At 44.3% G+C, this 19,956-nt stretch overlaps 3 protein-coding genes across 7 annotated transcripts; 2 read left to right on the top strand and 1 right to left on the bottom strand.

Moving 5' to 3' along the window:
* Positions 1-632: 632 nt before the first annotated feature.
* LOC114565072 (UDP-glucuronosyltransferase 1-1) lies at positions 633-5,575 on the bottom strand. The gene is made up of 9 exons (XM_028592903.1): positions 4,459-5,575; positions 3,579-3,642; positions 3,348-3,496; positions 2,686-2,813; positions 2,384-2,477; positions 2,136-2,261; positions 1,970-2,057; positions 1,640-1,859; positions 633-1,541 (listed from the first exon to the last, which is right to left on the bottom strand). Exons 1-9 carry the CDS (start codon positions 5,071-5,073, stop codon positions 1,271-1,273), a joined length of 1,755 nt encoding a protein of 584 aa, XP_028448704.1. The 5' UTR covers positions 5,074-5,575; the 3' UTR covers positions 633-1,270.
* On the top strand, positions 5,476-10,297 carry si:ch211-227n13.3 (uncharacterized). 5 transcript variants are annotated; one of them, XM_028592905.1, is made up of 6 exons: positions 5,476-5,657; positions 6,279-6,372; positions 6,468-6,949; positions 7,864-7,939; positions 8,051-8,179; positions 8,282-10,297. In XM_028592905.1, exons 1-6 carry the CDS (start codon positions 5,648-5,650, stop codon positions 8,682-8,684), a joined length of 1,194 nt encoding a protein of 397 aa, XP_028448706.1. In that variant the 5' UTR covers positions 5,476-5,647; the 3' UTR covers positions 8,685-10,297. The 5 variants fall into 5 exon arrangements, with proteins under 5 accessions (XP_028448706.1, XP_028448705.1, XP_028448708.1 ...); XM_028592904.1 differs by having other exon boundaries at positions 5,477-5,752; positions 6,295-6,372; XM_028592907.1 differs by having other exon boundaries at positions 5,478-5,657; positions 6,295-6,372.
* A 4,754-nt stretch (positions 10,298-15,051) lies between these two features.
* On the top strand, positions 15,052-16,726 carry LOC114565452 (C-X-C chemokine receptor type 4). The gene is made up of 4 exons (XM_028593510.1): positions 15,052-15,119; positions 15,257-15,465; positions 15,574-15,857; positions 15,973-16,726. Exons 1-4 carry the CDS (start codon positions 15,105-15,107, stop codon positions 16,566-16,568), a joined length of 1,104 nt encoding a protein of 367 aa, XP_028449311.1. The 5' UTR covers positions 15,052-15,104; the 3' UTR covers positions 16,569-16,726.
* The last annotated feature ends 3,230 nt before the right edge of the window (positions 16,727-19,956 follow it).

The following is a 19,956-nucleotide window of genomic DNA, read 5'->3' as shown; positions in this document are numbered from 1 at the left end:
GCAGTTGAAAGGTCATTGATATGGGACTTTCAGTGAAAGTGAACACAAATAATATTTAATTTGGACAGTATTCCTTATGTTCAGGAATGGTCCCAAACTCTTTATAGCTAATTAACTCCCGTGAAGTTGGAATGATATTCAGATATTCAAACTTCCGGGATCAATAATACATTAACCAACCTTTTTAAAAACACAAAGGACACCTCTTTCTACCATAGTAAGGTAGACATAGAGCTTCAACCTTATCTCATCAAAACAGGTTGTCTCCCCTCCAACCTGAACAAATAGCATTGGTCTATGAGCAGCCATCTGTGAGACGAGTGCGCAGGGTCCATCTACAAAGTGCAAAACCGAAGAGAGATACAACAAAGATATTCACTAGTTTCATCATTATATAGCTAATGTCTCCAAAATGACATCACAAATAACTGGCCACCTGCTGGTTCTACTACAACACTTACATTGGAAAAATAAGCATATGCATACTATGGGAACAACTTTCTGACAACGTTTTTGATCCCTTTTGTCCTTTGGAATGCGCCTTGGTCGACAAGACTCAGAATCACGCCACTGTTTTCTTTTGTTTGTCAATTTATTTTCATCACTCAAACTTCAATTTAATATGTTTCTTCTTTTCCACAAAAATAATTAACTGTCCTTACCAGAAGGTATACAAGCATTGACAGCAGAGCAAAAAATAAAAGATATAACAAAAACAACTTCAACTCTCAATCACGTAACTGTTCTGAGCGGTAGCGGATTCATGCATTGTGTATTTCATGCCGTACTGTTTGTTATTTATTATTACAGCATATAATTAATGTCTGTACATGTTCTCTGTTTACTCCCTTTATCGTAGTAATCACATTCACATTGGGATATTCCAAAACTACCAAAAATGAATGGCATGTCAATGAGTGTGTGTACTATGGACTGCATTTGTTGACCAATCACCATCTTTCCTGTTCTTACCAGACAACCTGTGGAGATATCACTTACATCCATAGAACCAGTACCTAAGGGTTCATTCATTTATCATCACTAAGGTCACATGTTTGTTATTCATTAAACCAACACCGCTTTTATAAACAGTCCTAGAGTCCTGAAGTATCTTAATATGACACCTATGTCTTATCAAGCTTGTTTCTCTAGATTTCTGATTCAGTATGTTGACACATGTAAAGGCATTGTGTAAAGGGTGTGTATAGCAACCAACAGTTGTTTTCTGGTAATTTGATCACTTGGAAACTTCTTTGAAGAAACCCGAAGGTTAGTCCTGCTTCCTCTTCCTGCTCAGTTTCCAGAAGCATAGTTTCAAGCACTTTACTGTCAGTATTACAAAAAACAGCACTAGAGTAGCCAGTACTGCTATTACATCCAGGCAGTAGTACTGGAGCCAGTTGAGGTCATGGACAGCTGGTCTGAGATGTTTTGCCCCTTTGTGCCGCATCACAAATTCTGTCCAGTACACTGAAAGGTCCAGTGGGTCAACTGGCCGGTCTTTATGGAGAGCCGACAGCTTCTGCATGTTCTCTTTATACCTGGATATAAACAGATTGATGGCAAGGTTTGAAGAATACAACACTGAAGTGAAGATGGTATAAAAATCAGATTCCAAAACGAGCTTCTAATCCCTCACCTGGTGTCATTGATGACCTCATTCAGTCCCTGAAGAAGGCTCTCTGTAGTGATCGAATAAATATCCAACACAACTCCAGCTCCTCTGCTTGCAAACCTCATTGCGTTGTCAGGCTGGTCCCCCCCAATTGGCATCATCACCATGGGAACACCATGACACAGTCCCTCAAAGAGACCATGAGAGCCAGCATGAGTGATGAAAGCCCGAGCTCCAGGATGTGCTAACACACAACACACAAAGATTTCAGATGTTACGGTAAGGGACACATCATCTCTCAGTATTGAGTCGTGCGCTTCACATTTCAGGATGTTTTGCAGTGGAGTTACAGACCTAGTAGGTCATTCTGAGGCACCCATTTCATCAACTTCACATTTTCTGGGAAACTGTCGGGAACCTGCCCAGTGTACCTCCATATAACCTATCAAAAGAAGCTGAGTGTCATTTAATGCTTTTGATTATTGCATTGATGTATGATTATGTTAATATATTCCTGTACCTTCTGTGGAATCTGTCTGAAAGCTTCTAAGAAGACGGAGGTTGTCTCTTCTGGTAGATCTGACACCATGGTGCCCAGGGTGAACACTACAAACCCATGTTCTCCTGACACCCAGGACTCCAGATCCTGCAAAAAACACACAAACTAGGGTCTGGTATTCATCTCTCTATCTAGCTCTCTATCTCCCCACAATATTAGCAGTGGAAACACAAAATCAAAAGGTTGAATCAATACCACTCAGCCCTTACCTCAGGAAGAGGATGTCTCACGTTGCAGTTGATTCCACCAACTAGTACTACATTAGGCATGAGAGGACGTGGGAACTCCAGTGTGAAGTCCATCCTGTTTTAACACAGTATTACAATATTTATCAGATTCTAAGACCTTTTGTTCTTTTAGTGTGATTTACATGCATAAAACAACAGTAACAGTAAAACTACCTTTGCATCATTCCTATCTTGTTTATTAGTTTAATATTATTAAGTACTTCTTCATAGGACCATCTAGGTTGATGTGTTTTCTTCTCCTAAATCTTAATATCTAACCTTACCTCAGCAGCCAGATAGCAGACTCTGACAGCACTTCAGCTATGCCCACCTCCTCTCCCAGAAACTGATAGGCTATTTGGTCAAAGTGCCAATACATCAGTCGGCATAGCAATGGCTCCAATAAAGCCACCTGTATGTCAGAGGTATCACAGAGCAACAATGAAAAAATGTACAAAGTAAGGCATAGGTGCTTGGCAAAAGAGTTGAATTTCAGTTACATTTTAACATTGCAGGAACTGAAGTTATTCATTTCATCGTGCAGTAGTTGAACTGGTTCATCTTGACCTACTGCCTGACTTTGAATGTAATCTAAAGTAGGGAGACAGATGCTATGGGGGTTTGTTAGTATATTGGTATATTAATGGAGGCAAGGTGGGTCAGACAATTGCGAAAATCTCAGATATACAGTACTAGTCAAAAGTTTGGACATGCTTTCCCATTCTGAAAGCGTCTCAAAACTTGATTGGTACTGTACCTGATATCTTTATCTAGAATTTGGTGACAACTAGCAAAATAAATGAGGAATCTGAAGTAGGGGCATTAGTTTGGTCAACACATAATTTGTGTTTTACCTAATAACTTGTAGAGTCATTTTATAGAATGTGAAAACATGGCCATCCTTCATGCATGCACCGTGGATGCACATCTGGCTGTAAGTCCTCACCAAAGTGTTGAAAGCTCTCTCCTGGAAGCTCATTTTATCTGTGTATCTGGTGAAAAAGCGGGGCACATATGAGGGCGGGGAGGGGCAGCCTGCAGACTTCATATCCAAGGAACATGGAATTCCCCTCAGCAAATTTATAGTAGGGATACCTGAAAAGGATTTGATATATGAGCTGTGAAAAAATGTGCAAACATAAAAGAGAACAGATGATCCAAATGTGGCTGAACTCACCAAATTTCCGAGCTATTAATGAGCCTGTGGGCACCATGGGGTCCGTTAGGACTGCATCAAAGTTCTGCAGAGTGGAAAGGTGCAAAGGAAAAATATGAAACGGGTGAATCTTCAACAGTATGCACTTATAAAAGCACCTTTCCTTTTGCTTTATCATGCATTGATTTTACAACGGACATTACATACATGTCAAGTGATGTCACTTTTTACTTCACTTTATTTGTCTGCTATAGTTACCTTGCAGATAAAGAATTTTACATTAAAAACATACATTATGATAAACTTACAATATATGTTATGTATGCATGTACCAGTAATTTCTAAACATTTTGGAATGTGACCCTATAAAAAAAAACAGTGTCTGGTCAGGGTTCCTTGTCATCTTTCAAATGTGAGTGGTTAGCGGTTTCACGAAAGTAGCCTCGCTTTGGCAGACCCGACACCAAAGACACATTTTCACATTTTCCCTTTATTTCATTAGGGGTATGTGTATTTTCTTGTGGCCCAGGTTGGGAACGAGAACCTCTGGACTACAATACCTAATTAAGTAAATTAAGCTCCACCTCAACCAGCTACAGCAGTGAATGCTACCTACAATATAAATACATCAGTATTAACAATTTAATAATGTCATTTACAGGGTTTTTTGCAGGAGTACTTGTATATTTGACACTTAATTGCAAATAAGTAAACCGCTGTCCCAACTTCATACAGGGGTTATACACTATGATGACACAAACACTTTACAGTATAATGCAATACAATATACCAGCAGCACCAGAAGGTAGTTTACACAAATGCCTCACAAATTCTGTATAATGTGCAAGACTATTGTATTGAATTTATTAGATTTTACACCTGATCCTGTATTTGCACTCACCTGCTGTGCCAGATGTGAGATCTGACTGACATTGAACAGTAGGCTCTCTGCTGTGGTGTGGATAAAGCCTGTTATTTTCTGGATTTTTGAGAATCCTTTCCGTATCTTCTCCGTGAAAGAATGTGCAGATGTTTGCATCATGTCCTTGTTTGAGGACATGATAGAGTCAATATGAGCCTTGTCATAAGGAACAGGATAGGTCACAGTGTTGTAGTGTTTCCCTGGGCCCATCCGCATGCTAATCTCTGGAATCACCACTGTAACCCGGTGTCCACGACGACCCATTTCTTGGGCAATGGCCTTCATACCCACCCAGTGACTCCCATCCATGGGTACCACCAGCAAGTTGCCCAAAAAACCTGAAGAAGCAGTGTCACTTGCAGGAATGTTGTTGTTTGCTTCAGCCTCTTCTGTCTTCACCTTCTTCTCTGTCCTGGAGTTTTCTACCACAGACCCCCTCGTCTTATCTACAGCACCATTCACCTGTATATCCAGGTTTAGTAGCAGGAACACAAACACTGCTGCTTTCCACATTGTTCTCTTTTCTCGGTGTCTGCAGCTCACTGAATCCAACACACAGGAAATTGTGAGGTTCTTTCTGCTTTCAATGTTCATGTAGCCTAAGCTATGCCTGCCCCCCTCTGCCTGGGTTGAAATTCCTCTGCTGTGGGTGTTCAAAGTCCTCTCTTTAACCAGAGCAACGATTTACAGCTATAGCAGTTGGAGGCAATTTCATTGATATGGGATTTTCAGTAAAAGAGAAGTAATATTTAATTTGGACATCATAGATACATTTAGGGATGGTCCCAATCTCAATTTTGTAGGCCTATGCAAAATATTTGATATTTTCTAACGTCACAATCACAAGAAAGCTAACGGTTATGCAGCTATAACATCAGCCACAGTTACACAAAAACCGGATTAAAAATGTGCTTATTGATTTATTTGTTATATAACCTGGCGTCATGGATGTATGAAAACGTGGCGTGGTTCTCTTAATGGGCGTGGTGGCGCTAACGCGCCATTTTCCTTGTTTTGGTCAAACAGCAGCAGTAGAAGAAGAATGAACCGACACGCCAGCCTATGGCAGCAGAGCATCTTCCGCCGCGCGCTTCAAGTTTTGTCCTCGAGCAATAAACACAACAAAACAAACACGGGTCCGCGAGCTCAATAGGGGATTTTAGCCAGTATGTTAACAAGTAAGCGCCTCGTTGTGTTGTCGCTGTAGCTATATGTCAGTAAAAGCAGTTACGAACATGCCAGATCACGTAAACTGTGAACAATCTGAGGAGCAGTAAGTTTTAAAGGCATAGCCTAGCTTCAGTGCTGACGGTGTCGTTGTTGATCTCGTGCCCGCAAGCCTTCAGTCGTTGTCTACGGTATTTTAGTTTGGCTAGCTTAGCCAAGATGCTAAAATGATCTTAAGGAAAGTAGCCTTTTATGGAGTGGGGGCAGCATTATCGTTACCTGTTCTTGAGATCCTGTCCTTTGGAGGGACCCTGTTAAAAACCTAGTTTTAGACCACAGACTCATTGACACAGCATACGTTACTGTTTGTTCTCTCGGGCTCAACTTAAGGCAAAATACAGTTTTAGTTATATGTAGCTAACGTTAGTCCGCTGTTTAACAATATTTACACGATGCACGTAACAATGCTGTATAGATTGTAAAGCCCCTTAAGGCAGATTTGTGACTTTCGGCTATATAAATAAAATTGACTTGACAATTGAGATCAAGCTGAAACAGTATCAAGATCATATTTTAATATTGTGCTGTATTTTTTTCCCTTCCACTGTTTTGATTATCTTTCATTAAAGTAGTTTGTTGTCTTTACAGGCCTGCGACTGAAAGCGAGTTTGAGGCAGAGGGCTTGGAGTTCATTAATTCATCATCCATAAGAATAGAATATTATAGGTGAGACCACATGAAAACTTCACTGTGTAATGAACACATACCAATGTATTACACTATGCTTGATTACAGGTAGTGACTGTTGCTCTCTTTTACAGTTCATTTGAGTATTGTCTGAAGTGGAAGAGACCCATGTATCGCCAACGCCCCTCCAGACTACCAAAGGCCTCCAAGAAGAGCCCCCAGAGAAGCCCCAGCCCAAATGAAGAAGTTATCCAGCGCAAGTTGAGGGGTAAGAGACAGAGGACAGGCCTGAGGAGGATCGAAGCTGGCGACAGCGTAGTCAATCGAGATGAGGGGAAGGACCGTGACATCATCGACATCATTAACAGCACACATGAAGAAAAAGATATCGCAGAGTATGAAGGGAAGTCTGTAGAGGTGACTGATGAAGGAGTGGACGAGTCAGATGAAGACTGCTGCTCTGTTACCAGCAGCATAGCTTCTGGTCCTTCCTTCCTGCGTGACGCCTCTCCCAAGAAACCGAGGCCCTCGCAGGGCTTGTGCTCAGACTGTCAGAATCTCTACCAGAAGGCAAAGAAGATGAAAGCACCAATTAAAAACAAACTCCTAGACAACGGTGAGTGCACTCATTCGTTGTTTTAGCAACAATGCAATGTGTTTTGGGGGAAATTGGGCAATTGCTACAGCAAATACTAGTACACAGAAAAGATGCGTGTATTGTGAATAAGATCAGATGTTAAAGCCACAACATAGTTTTATTAATGTTTCATTAAACACAAAGTACAAAAGGCACATTTTCTCCCTCCTGGCATGCTATCCATCCAGATATTTAAAAATATTTGCTTCTACACACAAAAACAAAAACAGCTTCTTGACTCATTTTCGTGGTCAGCGGGATAAAAAGTTATGATGTGGTTACTGTAGGAACTCATTGTAACCATTTTCACATGCTAATAATTCTTGAGACTTATTTTCTCTCGTAAAGTCTGCCAGTTCTGATGTATAAGTATAAATTAAATTGAATTAAACAGGAGTCAGAAGCTATTGAATTCGCTAGAGAGCAACACACAGAGATCATTCGGTGGGTCAGTCTATATCCAGTACACCGATGCATGCTAACACGGTCCCTCAGATCCACCTCAGTCGGTCTCCTCTACATCCACAAGTCCAATCTCCACAGTTTTGGGGACATAGCCTTCTTCAGGGCAGCTCACAGGCTCTGGAACTCCCTCCCCCAAGAGATCTGCACCTCTGAGTCCCTCACCGTCTTTCAGTCCCGCCTCAAGACCCATCTCTTCACCTATGCCTATCCATAACCCCACGCCCCCTCCCTTTTCATCTGTGCCTGAATCTTGTTTTGCTTGGCTTTAATTTGATTTGTTGTGAATTGTTTTTATTATCTACCTGCCCTGTAAAGCGACTTTGAGTTTGTGAAAAGCGCTATATAAATTACATTTATTATTATTATTATTATTATTATTATTATTATTATTATTATGTTCAACATCTCTTTCTTGTTTCTTTCTCCAGATCCCAAGTCCCTGACATGTGACCAGTGGGTCCTGATCAAGAACTGGAGACCTAAGAGGCTGCCTAATGCAAGAGGGTAAGGCTGCTTGTATGTGTGGTTACTGGCTTTAAGGTGGAACACCAGTAGCCATGAAAATGTATATGCTCCCAGCTCATTATAACTGTCTGCACTTCTCTGTTTTGTCAGGAAGCTTTTGCTCCATGTACAACTGGTTAAGAAAAGACTTAAGGTCAACAATGGTGCAAAGCGACCTGCACAATGTGTGGGAGAGGGAGAATCATCAGCCTGCTCGAGGCTGCACACTTTCCTTCCGAGGTAATGCTTCTGTACACGTAACACATTTCCTAGCGAAGCAGATCAGTGAGCCTGTTTACATAAAAAATGACTTGAATGTGGTGCGTTTTTTTTGTGCGTCAGAAACCTTACACGGCTTGTCAGAGTGCCAGTGAAAAAGGAGAGGAAGAAAAACAGGAGGAAGAGGAGGCGAGATGGTTCTCAGGATCCTCGCGCCACTAAGCAGCAGCGTCTCCACAGCAACAATCACAGCCAACACATCAGTATTAGCAGTACCAATGAGATCGGTCTTCACCCAACCAGCGGTCACAGTAGCAGTCGTGAGGGTCGTGGCGATCAAGAAGTCGACGATCAAGCGGATGCAAATCTGAATGTTGGTTTGATTCCCTCCACAGTCACCCTGACAACCACCAAGCCAAGCGAGGTCCCACCCAAGCAGAAAACACCAAAGAAGAGGGGTGGATTCAGAGACTTGCTTGTGCAGTTGCGTGGCAAAAGCAACATGATCGTCCGAGAAACATGTTAGTGACGTGACTCTGACTGTTTTTAAGCTACACTTTAACAGCTATTCTAGCCATATTGTAGCTTTGACTTATGATATTTCCTGTAAATACTTGCTCCGGTGTACCTGGAGTCATACCTGTGCCTATAGGTCTGAGTTTATTGGCAAAGTACTGCTGCAGTTCCACGTACTTGCGTGTTATTTATTTTTTGGAATTTCCAATAGTATATATTTAAAGTTTTTATTTTGACATTAAAGCTGTTTTTACTGTATGCCAACGATAGACAGATTTAAAATTTTCCTTACCAGTAGACCTACATGAGCACTTTCAGTAAGATTATTCAGATGACTATAGCTGTGTCCCAATTGAATAAGATATACTAATTCAAAGCAAGTTATGAGTGTGTTTGTGGTCGCTTTACAATAGAAAAGTGACTAAATTAAATATATTTTAAAAAGTTGTCTCACAATATATGTCGCAGTTTGACATCCGGTTGCATCAATTTCTCTTTGTACAAAATAGTAAGGAATATTTATTTAAAAAAAAAAAAAAGTTTAATAATTGCAAAAACTATAAAGATCATATCGTATAGTAGGTATTTGGGACACAGTGTCTGCCTGCCCTTTCTGTATGTATAAAAAAAACACAAAGAATGTTTACTAAGAATATTATAAATAAATAGCAAGTGGTGAACATGAGCCATGTTCTGTAAGATGGTACCGATGGTAAAGGGATCTGTTGGTAGTATTTTCAGAGGTGTTGGGCAGTGTAAGACCCTTTCTCTAGAAGCCCACATGGTGGCACCACTTAATGCAGGAATCAGCACTGCGGTTACAGTACGGTATATCAGCTGTGTGTCATTTAGTGTGCATTTTTTACAGAAGACTTGTCCAAAGAGAAAGGTACAGGTGTAATTAATAACATTAACGATTGTTTAGTGTCCTAGTGAGCCAGTATGCATATTAACCAGATCTCTGCACCTATAAATCTAAAGTATTGACTAAAGGAAATGACTTACACCTGTGTGTGTCCTGTAATGAGAGCTCAAAGTCTGCTTCAAAACAAGCTTACTATTCAGCAGCGTAACCCCAATTAATAAAGCCAGTGCAGACACTGAGTCATCTGGCTCATTTTGATGAGGGTAACTCAGGAATAGGTCATAATACACAGCAATGTTATTTTCAAGATGTTTGTGCTGATACCAGTGAATGTGGAGGAAAGGGTGGGGTAAATGAGCAAGAGATAAGAGACTGAGAGTTGGGTCTTGAAGGCTTGGCAGCACTTATTGGGGGTGTTGCTGTTTACTTATGGGATTATTGTATTGGGAGAGGATGGGGATTTAATGTCAGAACTGCCAGTGCCAAGCCAGGAAATGTGTCTGCTGACCGACCGTATCACACACATGGATGCAGTGTAAATGTAAGCAGTGTGCCACCTACAAATCAAGCGAAATGTACAAAGCAGTAGGTGCTCTGATTGACCGGAGTCCTGCCAACACATAGCAGCTGGCAAATCACAGCTCCAGCCGTTGCTCTATGCTGCTCACACGTTTAAATTAAACCGTCATGAACTGGAAAAGTTAAAGCAGGAAGCAATTTAATTGTGAGATGGGACCTGATAGAAAGAAAAATGAGTAAAGAAATAAAACATCCTTTTTTTTATAAGTATTTGCTATTTCATTTCAAAATTCAATTATATTGTATTCATTTAAAGACAATGATAAAATAGAAATGTTGTCAAATTAAATTCCTTTTTGTAGTTTTGAGTTTTATGATGCATTTTATATCATTCATTTAAAACATCCTTTGGTCAATTAATTCATTATTACAGTAAACACTGTAAAACAGTACAGGTTCACACTCCAGTCTCCATTAGGGATGTAACGATTACCCGGTGTAACGGTAAATCACGATAGAAATGTTGAAAATAACAATTACCGTTTTAATTTAAAATATAATTATTATCACGGTGGATTACGACGGTGTGGAAACCAGTGTTTCTTACACATATTGTAGACTAATTCGTGGCGGTGCAGGCAGCGTATTCATTCAGCTGCATTTCCTTTCCCTGCTCTCCCTCCGTCACTCATGCGTCTCTCTCTCTCTCTCGTCTGGATCATAGTATTAAGGTTAAGTTACATATAGCCTGTTTGGGCTCCAGGTACTTCTCCGTGAACCATCACCTTATCGTGGTGGAGAGGTTTGTGTGTCTCTGTGAACCTGAGGGCTGTGTTGTCTGGAGCTTTGTGCTCCTGGTAGGGTCTCCCAAGGCAAAGTGGTCTCAGGTGAGGGGCCAGACAAAGAATGGTTCAAAAACCCCAATGAAGAAGCAAGGTAGAGATGGAGTGACCCTGCCCGGAGGAAGCCCGGGGCCCCCGTCTGGAGCCAGGCCCAGACGGCGGGCTCGTCGGCGAGCGCCTGGTGGCCGGGTTTGCCACGGAGCCCGGCCGGGCACAGCCCGAACAAGCGACGTGGCTCCCATCTCTCCAGCCCATGGGCCCACCACCTGTGGGAGGAACCGTTGGGGTCGGGTGCGATGCCACATGGGTGGCAGTGAAGGTCAGGGGCCTCGACGGACCAGACCCGGGCGGCAGACGCTGGCTCTGGGGACGTGGAACGTCACCTCTCTGTGGGGGAAGGAGCCGGAACTGGTGCGGGAGGTGGAGCGCTACCGGTTAGATCTGGTGGGGCTTACCTCACGCACAGTCTCGGTTCTGGAACCATACTCCTGGATAGGGGTTGGACTCTTTTCTTCTCCGGAGTTGCCCAGGGTGTGAGGCGCCGGGCGGGTGTGGGGATACTCACAAGCCCCGGCTGAGCGCCGCTGTGTTGGAGTTTACCCGGTGGACGAGAGGGTCGCCTCCCTACGCCTGCGGGTTGTGGGGGAAAACTCTGACTGTTGTTTGTGCATATGCACCAAACAGGAGTTCGGAGTATTCGGCCTTCTTGAGACCTTGACTGGAGTCCTGCATGGGGCTCCAGTGGGGGACTCCATTGTTCTGCTGGGGGACTTCAACGCACACGTGGGCAATGATGGAGACACCTGAGAGGCGTGATTGGGAGGAACGGCCTCCCTGATCTAAACCAGAGTGGTTGTTTGTTGTTGGACTTCTGTGCTAGTCATGGATTGTCTATAACGAACACCATGTTCGAACATAGGGATGCTCATAAGTGTACCTGGTACCAGAGCACCCTAGGCCAAGGTCAATGATCGATTTCATAATCGTTTCATCTGATCTGAGGCCGTATGTTTTGGACACTCGGGTGAAGAGAGGGGCAGAGCTGTCAACCGATCACCATCTGGTGGTGAGTTGGGTCAGGGGTGGGGAAGACTCTGGACAGACCTGGTAAGCCCAAACGTGTAGTGCGGGTAAATTGGGAACGTCTGGAGGAGGCCCCTGTCCGACAGACTTTCAACTCACACCTCCGGGCGGAGCTTTTCGTGCATCCCTGTGGAGGCTGGGGGCATTGAACCCGAGTGGACAATGTTCAAAGTTTCCATTGCTGAAGCTGCGGCGAGGAGCTGTGGTCTTAGGATCTTAGGTGCCTCAAGGGGCGGTAACCCACGAACACCGTGGTGGACACCAGTGGTCAGGGAAGCCGTCCGACTGAAGAAGGAGTCCTTCCGGGATATGTTATCTCGGAGGACTCCGGAGGCAGTTGCAGGGTACCGAAGGGCCGAAGGGCTGCAGCCTCTGCCGTGAAAGAGGCAAAGCAGCAGGTGTGGGAGAAGTTTGGAGAAGACATGGAGAAGGACTTTCGGTCGGCACCAAAGTGTTTCTGGAAAACTGTTCGCCACCTCAGGAGGGGGAAGCGGGGAACCATCCAAGCTGTGTACAGTAAGGATGGGACACTGTTGACCTCCACTGAGGAGGTAATAGGGGCGGTGGAGGGAGCACTTTGAGGAACTCCTGAATCCGACTAATACGCCCTCTATGTTAGAGGCAGAGCTGGAGGATAACGGGGATTGTCGTCGATTTCCCAGGCGGAAGTCACTGATGTAGTCAAACAACTACACAGTGGCAAAGCCCCGGGATTGATGAGATCCGTCCAGAAATGCTCAAGGCTCTGGGTGTGGAGGGGCTGTCCTGGTTGACACGCCTCTTCAACATTGCGTGGAAGTCTGGGACGGTGCCAAAGGAGTGGCAGACTGGGGTGGTGGTTCCTCTTTTTAAAAAAGGGGGACCAGAGGGTGTGTGCCAATTATAGGGGTATCACACTTCTCAGCCTCCCTGGTAAAGTCTACTCCAAGGTGCTGGAAAGGAGGGTTCGGCTGATAGTCGAACCTCGGGTTGAGGAGGAACAATGCGGATTCCGTCCTGGTCGTGGAACAACGGACCAGCTCTTTCACTCGCAAGGATCCTGGAGGGAGCCTGGGAGTATGCCCAACCGGTCTACATGTGTTTTGTGGATTTGGAGAAGGCGTATGACCGGGTCCCCCGGGAGATACTGTGGGAGGTGCTGCGGGAGTATGGGGTGAGGGGTCTCTACTCAGGGCCATCCAATCTCTGTATGACCAAAGTGAGAGCTGTGTCCGGGTTCTCGGTAGTAAGTCGGACTCGTTTCAGGTGAGGGTTGGCCTCCGCCAGGGCTGCGCTTTGTCACCAATCCTGTTTGTAATATTTATGGACAGGATATCGAGGCGTAGTCGGGGTGGGGAGGGGTTGCAGTTTGGTGGGCTGGGGATCTCATCGCTGCTCTTTGCAGATGATGTGGTCCTGATGGCATCATCGGCCTGCGACCTTCAGCACTCACTGGATCGGTTCGCAACCGAGTGTGAAGCGGTTGGGATGAGGATCAGCACCTCTAAATCGGAGGCCATGGTTCTCAGCAGGAAACCGATGGAATGCCTTCTCCAGGTAGGGAATGAGTCCTTACCCCAAGTGAAGGAGTTCAAGTACCTTGGGGTTTTGTTCGCGAGTGAGGGGACAATGGAGCGGGAGATTGGTCGGAGAATCGGGCGCAGCGGTGCGGTATTGCATTCAATCTATCGCACTGCCAGGACGAAAAGAGAGCTGAGCCAGAAGGCAAAGCTCTCGATCTACGGTCAGTTTTCGTTCCTACCCTCACCTATGGTCATGAAGGCTGGGTCATGACCGAAAGAACGAGATCCAGGGTACAAGCGGCGAAATGGGTTTCCTCAGGAGGGTGGCTGGCGTCTCCCTTAGAGATAGGGTGAGAAGCTCAGTCATCCGTGAGGAGCTCGGAGTAGAGCCGCTGCTCCTTTGCGTCGAAAGGAGCCAGTTGAGGTGGTTCGGGCATCTGGTAAGGATGCCCCCTGGGCGCCTCCCTAGGGAGGTGTTCCAGGCACGTCCAGCTGGGAGGAGGCCTCGGGGAAGACCCAGGACTAGGTGGAGGGATTATATCTCCAACCTGGCCTGGGAACGCCTCGGGATCCCCCAGTCGGAGCTGGTTAATGTTGCTCGGGAAAGGGAAGTTTGGGGTCCCCTGCTGGAGCTGCTCCCCCCGCGACCCGACACCGGATAAGCGGACGAAGATGGATGGATGGATGGGCTCCAGGTAAACAGGTATTTTATCTGCTGAACCATAACATTTGACAAACCACCCAGATTTAATTGACAAAGCACATCATGGCTACACTTCCTCTGTATCATCTTTTAGTCTGATATGTTTAATATGTAAATAGTTTTTACTATTTTTATTTCGAAAGTATCTTGAACACACTTTTAAAAATACCGCGATAATACTGAAAACCCTGATCATTTTGGTCACTATAACCATGAGGTTAAATTTTCATACCGTTACATCTCTAGTCTCCATAAATGCTCCTGCTCACATGGTGTTGAAACATTTGTAAGTTTGCTTTCAGAAAGGTGACACTAATATCACACAGACACACACACACACACACTTACTGTTCACTGGCAGTGAAGGATCAAATAAAGTCTTACAGCGTTACCAGAACACAGCTGATAATCATCTCACATTCCTCTTCCTCTCTCAGTGTCTGCCTCTCTATGCATTTTAATGCATGAATGCTTGTATGCATCATATAAGACAGTGACGCAAAAGCAACTATGTTCACACTCTGGTGGGGGAAGCTGAAACTCCTGCTGCTTGTCCTGATTTAACAGAGCACGGAGTTTGGAGACACTCTACACACACACACACACACACACACACACACACACACACACACACACACACATTATACATTGTCCGATTCTCTTCGGCAGTCCCTATTATCACAAACCAGAGGTCTCAGGGCCAAAACAATTCAAGCAGTGTGCCCACACACACAACACAGTATCCTGTAATACAACCACTATCAGCACCTGACACCTCGAAAACAGGAAAAACGTTTCAGCAGGAACACAGATGTGTCACAGTGTTTAGGGGTGGAGCATGAACACAACTATATATCCCCTGTGAACAGAAGTCTCAACTTCACTCCGTTGAGAAAGGAGAAAGACTGCCTCCGTCATGTCGTACTATGAGGTAAGGTTGTTGGTGATGTGTAGGCAAACGTGAGCTTTTGAGTAAAATCACAAATCTGTGTTTAGGACCAATTGTTGTTTGCTTCCTGCCCTTACTCATCATCATCATCATCATCATCGTCATCTTCATCTCTCCAGCATATCTTCTTTGACTATGACTTCAACGACACCGGCTCAGGTTCTGGTTCTGGTGACCTGGGAGGGGATCTGGAGGAGCCCTGTGACGTGGAGCATGTGATGACTGCTAACATTCAGCAGGTCTTCTTGCCTGTTGTCTATGCCCTCATCTTCACACTGGGCATCACTGGAAACGGCCTGGTTGTCATAGTCCTGGGCTGCCAACGCAGGTGAGGGGGGGGTTGGGGTGGTGATTGATCTGATGATTCTCTTTGTGTCCCTAACAAGAACCAATAAGAAATAGGCTTAATGATTTCCTCCCCCGTGTTTGTTTACAGGTCAAAGTGTAGCCTCACAGACCGATATCGCCTGCATCTCTCAGCTGCTGATCTCCTCTTTGTTCTGGCTCTGCCGTTCTGGGCCGTGGACTCAGCCCTGGCCGACTGGCGTTTCGGAGCGGCCACCTGCGTTGGTGTGCACGTTATCTACACGGTCAACCTGTACGGCAGCGTGCTCATCCTGGCATTCATCAGCCTGGACCGCTACCTGGCAGTGGTCCGAGCCACGGACACAAACACTGGTGGGCTGAGGCAGCTGCTGGCACACAGACTGGTTTATGTGGGTATGTGTCCAAAGACTGGTTTGCTTTCTATTTCTTTTTTTCGTTGCAACTCTCCTCTTTATTTGTCTTATTTCCACAATAGCTAACTTCTTTTAATCTTCTTCTCTCGCTGCAGGTGCCTGGCTGCCTGCCGGCCTCCTGGCAGTGCCTGACTTGATATTTGCTCGGACTCAGGAAGGAGGCGAGGGGGCCACTCTGTGCCAGCGATTCTACCCAGAAGACAACGCTCCTCTCTGGGTTGCAGTCTTCCACCTCCAGCTGGTCCTGGTGGGTCTGGTGATCCCAGGCTTGGTCCTCCTGGTGTGTTACTGCGTCATTGTCACCAGGCTGACCCGGGGCCCGCTTGGGGGCCAGAGGCAGAAGCGGCGAGCGGTCAGGACCACCATCGCGTTGGTTCTCTGCTTCTTCGTCTGCTGGCTGCCCTACGGAGTGGGCATCTCTGTGGACGCTCTGCTGCGCCTGGAGGTCCTGCCCCGTGGCTGCAGCCTGGAGGCCGTCCTGGGCGTGTGGCTGGGGGTGGCTGAGCCCATGGCATTTGCACACTGCTGCCTGAACCCGCTGCTGTACGCCTTCCTGGGGGCGGGGTTCAAGAGTTCGGCCCGAAGAGCCCTCACTCTGAGCCGAGCATCCAGTTTGAAGATTTTACCACGAAGACGCCCGGGGGCCTCCACGACCACAGAGTCAGAGTCCTCCAGTTTACATTCCAGCTAGTGTTTGCTTATGCTGTATATATGTATATTGTGTGTGTGTGTGTGTGTGTTTAAGGTGTCTGAGAAAGTAAGGAGCAGTCTGCTGGCCCACGACTTGTCTTCTCCCTCACTGTCAGGTTTCTCCTGTAAATACTGTTATTATATTTGTTTTGAGGGCTGCTGTGCTTGATGTGTACTGTTGTAGATGTTTGTAATAAAATATACAAATATACCCATATGTGTGAAAATGTCTTCTCTTGTGAAAGAATTTTCTTGCTTCCTGAGTGAAACTATGAATTCCTGGCTTGTACTTTAACCACTCAACCACAGCCAATGCCATCCTCACACAAACTTATTCTCAGTGGGTTAGATAGATATCATTAAGGCCCAAATTACACAAACAATTCCAAGCAAGCTAATGAGATGGTAGATGAAGGCATCTAAGCTTTATCACAGAAAACACATTGAAAAGGAACAGGAAAGGTGGAATAGGAAGAAACAAGCGTGAAACAAATCTATTTGGTCTCACACATGGTTTACATGTAAGCCGACAGCTGCCAACGGTGTCCAAGCCTGCAGATTGTTTTTGGGAAATACTATTGTTTTACTTTGTGTTTGGTGTGCTTGGGGGCAGAGTTGGTGGTTTACAGATACAGATTCTTTGGAAAAAGTGTCAGTTAGTTCCCATTGTGGCTTGTGTTCCAATCTTCATGATCATCTGCTTGTCTCCCTTTGTATTGATTCATGCCTGCCATCTGAATCCACTGATCCGGAGCATGGACACGTTCTTTCGAAAGATGAAACTGCTTTTTAGAATGGGATGTGTGATAGCCAGGTGTATATGAGTCACATGCGTGTGAGAGAGTGTGTGTGTGTGTCTGTGTGTGTGAGGGCATGTGTGGATGTGTTTGTGTCACTGTTTTGGGGGTGCAGATTTATGCTGATGATATAAGCAGTTTGCTTCTTCTACGTGAGAGAAAAAGGAGCACGGAAGGGTCAGGAGGTCCATTTTTCCAGTACTCTCTCACACACACACACACACACACACACACACACACACACACACACACACACACACACACACACACACACACACAAAGTGCTTCCCACATATCTACTTCCACTTGGAAGTGAGAGAAACAGAAGCTGGAAGTTTACAGTGTCCTGTTTCCTGGAGGAGAGAGGAGAAAGATGAAGAGGAGAGTTGTGAGAGAGACGAAAAGGAAGAATACAGTAAGTCAGCACCACAAGGGTTGACACTGGCATCATTATAACTGTGTCATAGCATGTGCTTATGTAGCTTTATACAGAAATAATTTCATTCACAGTAAATGTAGAAAGAAAACGTACCTATTTCTTTATCATATGTTATGCCCTTGTCTCTCTTACACACACACACACACACACACACACACACACACACAATGCTTCTTCTTCTATTCATAGTGTATTCAAAACAGGAAAGACTTCCTGCAGCTCATTTTAGGAAAAACAAGCAGTTAAAACAATCAAACACCCGAGTAGCTCTGCACTCATCAACACAGAGAGCTGCTATAGAATAAATCAGTTTAACAACATGCAGGAGAGACACTGAAGGACATCATGAAACGGGCATCATGAACCGGGCACAAAGGTGACGTGTAAACATATACAGTAGATCTCTAGTGTTAAAAGACAGGATGTTCTTAGCTCTTATGAACTATACAAATATATAATATCAAGACCCAATTATAGATTTTTGAAGAAGACAAGATTTTAAGACACATTTTGAGTCTCAATTATAGCGTTGTATCAGGTCAAAATGTAATGTCCAAAACTTTGGCTTATGGCCAAATCCCATGAGCCTCAGCTGTACTTCATGTTTAGGGCTAATGCATGTAAGCATGCCGATATGTTAAACTAACATGGTGAACATGGATAAACGTACCTGTGTAGCATAGGCACGTTAGCATAGTAAAGTGAATATTTTAGCATTTACGTTAGCATTTAGGTCATAGCTGTGCCTATAAAAAAGCCTCACAGAGCTGCTCGCATACTGGTAGACTGTTAACGTATTGCTTTGCGGATTGTATATCAGCCACTCATTCAGAGAGGTGTTCACTTTATCTGTCTTGTAAATATGTTTTTTGAAAAAAAGAAAATCAGGATGTTAGTAAGTTGCAACTTTCTCACGAGAATGTTACAGCTCATTTTACATTAGCCCGGAAGCTTGTTTGTGCAGTTAACCAAAGACTACAAGCATTAGCATATTGTGTTGGTTTGCTTTGTACTCCAGCATATTAATAACAAACAACAGTGTGCTGAGTTACAGATTTCATTTGGGGAGTGTTTACACCCACATTAGTCACATGGCAAACAATACTGTCAGAAATCTATGACCCACACATCCCACAGACATCAGCAGACACTATATCCTCCCTGGGGATGCTTAACTGGTCAGTACTACTACCAACTTTACTTCTTGCTAGGTTTAGGTGGGCTTTTGCCTTTAGTCTGGTTCTCAGCAAGTAAAACACATGCTCATCTTGACTTACTGACTTTGACAGTCAGTATTCCATTGTTTGGCCAGAAAATGCATCTTGGTTGCCTTGTCAGTATGTTTAACATAGTCATGCTGCATTGTTCTATAGTTGGTTAGTAATTGAAAGCCAAAATGGGGGTAAACATAGGACAAATTGCAACAGAAGCAAACTTAAAAAAGATTTTGTATCCTCAATATGTCCTGAGTAAGAGAAAAGACGAAAGTTTCGAAAAAGACCTAAATAGCCTATTCATACGCCTATTCATTCTTTTTCTCATCCCACCTCTTTATCTCTTGTATCTCTAGAGTAGACTATACCTATACCTATACCTATACCTATGACTAGACTATGACTATGCCTACTACACATATGCCTACATACTGCTCCACACAGGACCGGACTATCCACATAAATGTAAGTTAAAGTAGGATTCAAAGTGTCACCATGTTAGATTGCTTAGATAGAAGCTACAGTAATATCAACAAAACCAAAACATCAGTAGGCTAAATTAAGATGACAATAAAAGTGAAATTTGGAAATAGCAAGAAACAATAATTTACTTATGTTTTTTTTTCTCCCTTTTCTCTCCCCATTACTAATGTAGGCCCCTCTTGGTTGTGTCACCAAACATGTGTCCCATCTGCACCTACTGTTCACATAAGAATATGCTTCGTATGTTGCCATCAGTGTTAATTGTTATGTTTACTTTGCGTCATGGATCAGTGAGATTAAATTTGTCTAAATAAATTTTTAAATTGAGTGGATTTTTTTGTCCATTTTCAGGAATGGAGGAATATGAACAGTGTGTCATTTGCAAGCAGGATGTTGATGGAGCAGGGTAATTATCAACACTTGGAGAGAAGGGAAGTTTGTCTATCAACGAGGCCA

This window comes from Perca flavescens, chromosome 12, assembly GCF_004354835.1.
Source record: "Perca flavescens isolate YP-PL-M2 chromosome 12, PFLA_1.0, whole genome shotgun sequence".
NCBI lineage: Eukaryota > Metazoa > Chordata > Actinopteri > Perciformes > Percidae > Perca > Perca flavescens.
This window is presented reverse-complemented; position numbering and strand designations above follow the sequence as displayed.

What these genes read in the sequence shown, in the direction of transcription:
- LOC114565072 (XM_028592903.1), bottom strand. Translation starts at nt 5,073, where the DNA reads ATGAACATTGAAAGCAGAAAGAACCTCACAATTTCCTGTGTGTTGGAT. An exon ending in TCTCACATCTGGCACAGCAG is followed by an intron (nt 3,643 to 4,458) that starts GTGAGTGCAAAT and finishes TCCACTCTGCAG; the next exon opens with AACTTTGATGCAGTCCTAAC. An exon ending in TCAGACAGATTCCACAGAAG is followed by an intron (nt 2,058 to 2,135) that starts GTACAGGAATAT and finishes TTCTTTTGATAG; the next exon opens with GTTATATGGAGGTACACTGG.
- si:ch211-227n13.3 (XM_028592904.1), top strand. Translation starts at nt 5,691, where the DNA reads ATGTCAGTAAAAGCAGTTACGAACATGCCAGATCACGTAAACTGTGAA. An exon ending in AAACAAACTCCTAGACAACG is followed by an intron (nt 6,950 to 7,863) that starts GTGAGTGCACTC and finishes TTCTTTCTCCAG; the next exon opens with ATCCCAAGTCCCTGACATGT. An exon ending in CTGCACACTTTCCTTCCGAG is followed by an intron (nt 8,180 to 8,281) that starts GTAATGCTTCTG and finishes TTTGTGCGTCAG; the next exon opens with AAACCTTACACGGCTTGTCA.
- LOC114565452 (XM_028593510.1), top strand. An exon ending in GTCCTGGGCTGCCAACGCAG is followed by an intron (nt 15,466 to 15,573) that starts GTGAGGGGGGGG and finishes GTTTGTTTACAG; the next exon opens with GTCAAAGTGTAGCCTCACAG. An exon ending in ACACAGACTGGTTTATGTGG is followed by an intron (nt 15,858 to 15,972) that starts GTATGTGTCCAA and finishes CTCTCGCTGCAG; the next exon opens with GTGCCTGGCTGCCTGCCGGC.